Below are 3,988 nucleotides of genomic sequence, written 5' to 3' on the forward strand. Positions count from 1 at the left end.
ATGCCAATAATACATTTTAATGTTTTTAGAAGGTCTCTTTCTATAAGTCTATAATATATAACTAAACTATTGTTGTATGTAAAGTAAATAAGGCTTTTAAAATGTTTAAAAAGCTTCATTTAAAATTAAATTAAAATGAAGAGCCCGTCGGACTGGTGGCCAGGACCTGGGCAGCATGAGTGCCACTGAAAATCAGCTAGTGTGCCGCCTTCAGCACCTGTGCCATAGGTTGCCTACCCCTGGTCTAAGAGGAGATTGGGGAATTCTCAATAATAATACCTTAAACTAAAAATATATGAATGGCAAGATAATATTTCATTCAGAGCAGGTGATCATATTTTTTAAGTGAATATTATTAATGAATACCTAAGGACATAATTTTACCTAAAATAGAAATCTTAGGCTTTAGAAATTAATGCAAATAATTAAACAATGAGGAGGCAAACCTACAAGGTGCCAGTCACCCTCATCTCATTGAAATCAGTCAAGCTGAGGGCACTTGAGTCTCACAGGAGCAGACGTCACCCTGCAGGAATGAGCTACAGGATAAAAAAAAATTTCTAGACCCTAATTTCAATATATTTGTTTAAAGGTATGGTAATGAGAAATAACATTAATAGAATTTGAGTTAATGCTGTGATACACCTACCACAAACAAATTGACATTGAGGCAAACATGAAGGTCTTAAGAATTTGGTAGATCATTACCTAGGCCAAGCCTTAGATATTCTTAATATTACTACTGCTAATCTGCCAAAAATGTAACATGTAATGTTTAAATAAATACAAAATATTAAATAGTGTTGCAGCATTGTCAGAGAGAGGTTCAGAAATTGGAGAAGATTAAAGAAACTTACAGAAAATGAAGATACTTCATATACTTTTAAAAATTATTTAAATAATCCTTCATTTAAAAAATTAGAAAATGAATGGACTTAAAAACCTCAATTAATGTGCTGCCATTTTGTACGCTAGCTTCAGTGTATTATAGTGTCAGGAAGATCTCTGTTGTACCAGAAAGAGACTGGTTTTTATTATAAGTATTTATTTTTTGGTGGGTGTTAACTATTTTGTCTGACAATAATATGTTTTCATAGAGAAGAAAGATGGGAAAATGAAATGATACAAATAAAATAACTTGGTACCTGCCATAGTTTTAAAGCTGGCTGAGCAGCTCACTGGACCATTCATGTTGATTTCCAATAAGTGTTGGAGCACTGAGAAAGTTCCAGAAGATTGGAAGAAAGCTAATGTTGTGCCAGTTTTTAAAAAGGGTAAATGGGATGACTCCGGTAATTATGGGTCTGTCAGTCAGAGACTGATCCTGGGCAAGATGATGAGCTAGCTGATATGGGAGACAGTTACTAACTAGAACTAAAGGAGGGTAATAAATTACTGCAAACAAACATGAGTTTATAGAAAATAGATCCTGTCACACTAACTTGATAACTTTTTTTATGAGATTACAAGTTTGGTTGATAAAAGTAATAGTGTTAATGTAATATACTTAGATATCTGTAAAGCATTTGACTTGGTATCATGTGACAATCTGATTAAACTAAAATTAACATGGCACACATTAAATGGATTAAAAGCTAGCTAACCGATGGGTCAAAGTAAATCTTTAAACGGGAAACTGTCATTCAGTGTGGCTGTTTCCAGTGGGGGTCCTGAAGAGGTTGTGTTTTGGCTCTATGCTATTTAACATTTTTATCAGTGACCAGAAAGAAAACATAAAATCATCGCTGATGAAGTTTGCAGATGACACAAAAACTGGGGGGGGAGGAGTGGTAAATAATGAAGAGGACAGGTCACTAATACAGAGCAATCTGGATCGCTTGGTAAACTGGGTACAAGCAAACTGTGTGTGTTTTAATACAGCTAAATATAAATGTTGGAACAAAGAATGTAGACCATACTTTCAGGATGGGAGACTCTATCCTTGGAAGCAGAGACTCTGAAGAGATTTGGGGGTTGTAGTGGATAATCAGCTGAGCATGAGCTGAACAGTGTAACGATGTGGCCAAAAGAGCTAATGCCATCTTGGGATGCATAAAGAGAGTAGGAATAGAAAGGTTATTTTATCTCTGTATTTGGCAGTGGTGCAACTACTGCTGGAATATTGTGTCTGGTTCTGCCTACAATTCAAGAAGGATGTTGACAAATTGGAGAGGGTTCAGAGAAAATACAGGAGACTGATTAAAGGATTAGAAAACACGCCTTATAGTGGTAGACTCAATCCATTTAGTTTAACAAAGAGAAGTATAAGGAGTGCCTTGATTACAGTCTATAAATATCTACGTGGGGAACAAATATTTAGTGATGAGCCCTTCAATCCAGCAGAGACAGGTACAACACGATCCAATGGCTGGAAGTTGAAGCTAGACAAATTCGGATTGGAAATAAGGTATAATTTTTAACAATCAGAGTAATTAACCATTGGGACAGTTTTAGAAAAATTCATGGTGGATTCTCCATTACTGACAATTTTTGAATTAAGATTGGAATTACTTTGGGGAAGTTTTATGGCCTGTGTCATACCGGAGGTCAGTGTCAATGATCCTAATGGTCCCTTCTGGCCTTAGACTCTATGAATCTAGAGTATCCATTTAACCACACCTTCTTTTGTCACACTGTTGGGTTCCTATTACAGAAATCTCTGATCTGCCATACAGAATAAGATGCTGGATTTTTTCCCTTATAAGTTAGGTAGTCCAAAATAAGCATGGCCATTACAGTGAAATGTTTCTATAGTATATTGAGTTACTCATGGGTGAGAGTATCTGTTAAGGTGTCTTCTAACATCCTGTTATGAGTTTTCCAGTTTATCTTGTTTTACATTATACAAAGTTTAGCATGGTCTGAAGCCCATTACAGAAACAGAAATATAATAATAATAACTAGTAGCCATCTAACACTTTACATCAAATGGTCTGTATTGCAATCCATTTGGCATGATGATTTTGCACCATAAATGAATCAACTTGCAAGAAAATGATCAACAGTGACTAGCTGATGCTGTACAATTTTAATGTTAACGTTGCAGCTGTAGATGGGGTTGGGGGGTTGTCATTCAGACAGTTGACAAATCATTTTGTGGGCTCCCTTAGCAAATATGGCTGGGCATAGCAGCCCTCCTAGTTCAAGCTTACATGTGTACTAATTTTTCTCATTTGTTTATAGGTCTTGTCAACATTCCTGCTGTGGCCTTTGGGATATTCTCAGGAGGACTGATCATGAAAAAATTCCGGATTAATGTTTTGGGAGCTGCAAAACTGTCCTTGGGATCATCCTTCTTTGGTTACCTCTTGCTACTTTCATTATTTGCAATGGGCTGTGAGAACTCAGACGTGGCAGGACTGACGGTGTCTTATGAAGGGTATGTTGGAAAGTGCAACATTGAGCGCAAAGTTCCATTTTAAAGCAACCTACTTCCTCAAAGTATTCCACATATTCCATGAATATACTCACCAGGATCTATTCTAATCTAATCCACTGATTTCAGCAGGATTTGGAGAAGAGCCCAGAATCCCTCTGTAATTGTTTTTAGTGCCCAAGCCCTTATTCTTCTCTATGTAAGTTATTCCTGTGTAGACGAATTGAAATTCATGGCATTTCCTGTGAGTTCTCTGACTGGGGAGTGGAGCTGTGCTGCTCCTCACAAAAGGCCCTTTTAATCCACAGATCCTGGAGAGCTGAAGAGCTCAACGAGCCAAGAGGCATCTGTACTGGTGTTCCTTGCCTCTGTCTGCTGCTGAATACCCCGGACTCTCTAATGCTCTCTGGACATGGCTGTCGTAGGGTTCCCCCTAGCAGGACCACTGTAGAAAACCCTTCAAGGTGGAGATTTAAACTGCAGAGGGTGAAATAGTGCAGGTTAATCATCACTCTGGGTATGTCTACACTATGGGATTATTCCGATTTTACAGAAACCGTTTTTTTAAAACAGATTGTATAAAGTCAAGTGCATGTGGCCACACTAAGCACA

The 3,988-nt window shown here is 37.4% G+C and overlaps 1 protein-coding gene across 1 annotated transcript in view; it reads left to right on the forward strand.

Moving 5' to 3' along the window:
* The window catches only part of SLCO1C1 (solute carrier organic anion transporter family member 1C1), a 66,544-nt gene that overhangs the window by 47,756 nt on the left and 14,800 nt on the right, over positions 1-3,988 (forward strand). Inside the window, exon 10 of the mRNA XM_032796059.2 lies at positions 3,184-3,379. Within this exon, the coding sequence (XP_032651950.1) occupies positions 3,184-3,379 (196 nt within the window). The remainder of the gene's footprint in view (positions 1-3,183; positions 3,380-3,988) is intronic.

This window comes from Chelonoidis abingdonii, chromosome 1 (genome assembly GCF_003597395.2).
Source record: "Chelonoidis abingdonii isolate Lonesome George chromosome 1, CheloAbing_2.0, whole genome shotgun sequence".
In the NCBI taxonomy this organism is placed as follows: domain Eukaryota; kingdom Metazoa; phylum Chordata; order Testudines; family Testudinidae; genus Chelonoidis; species Chelonoidis abingdonii.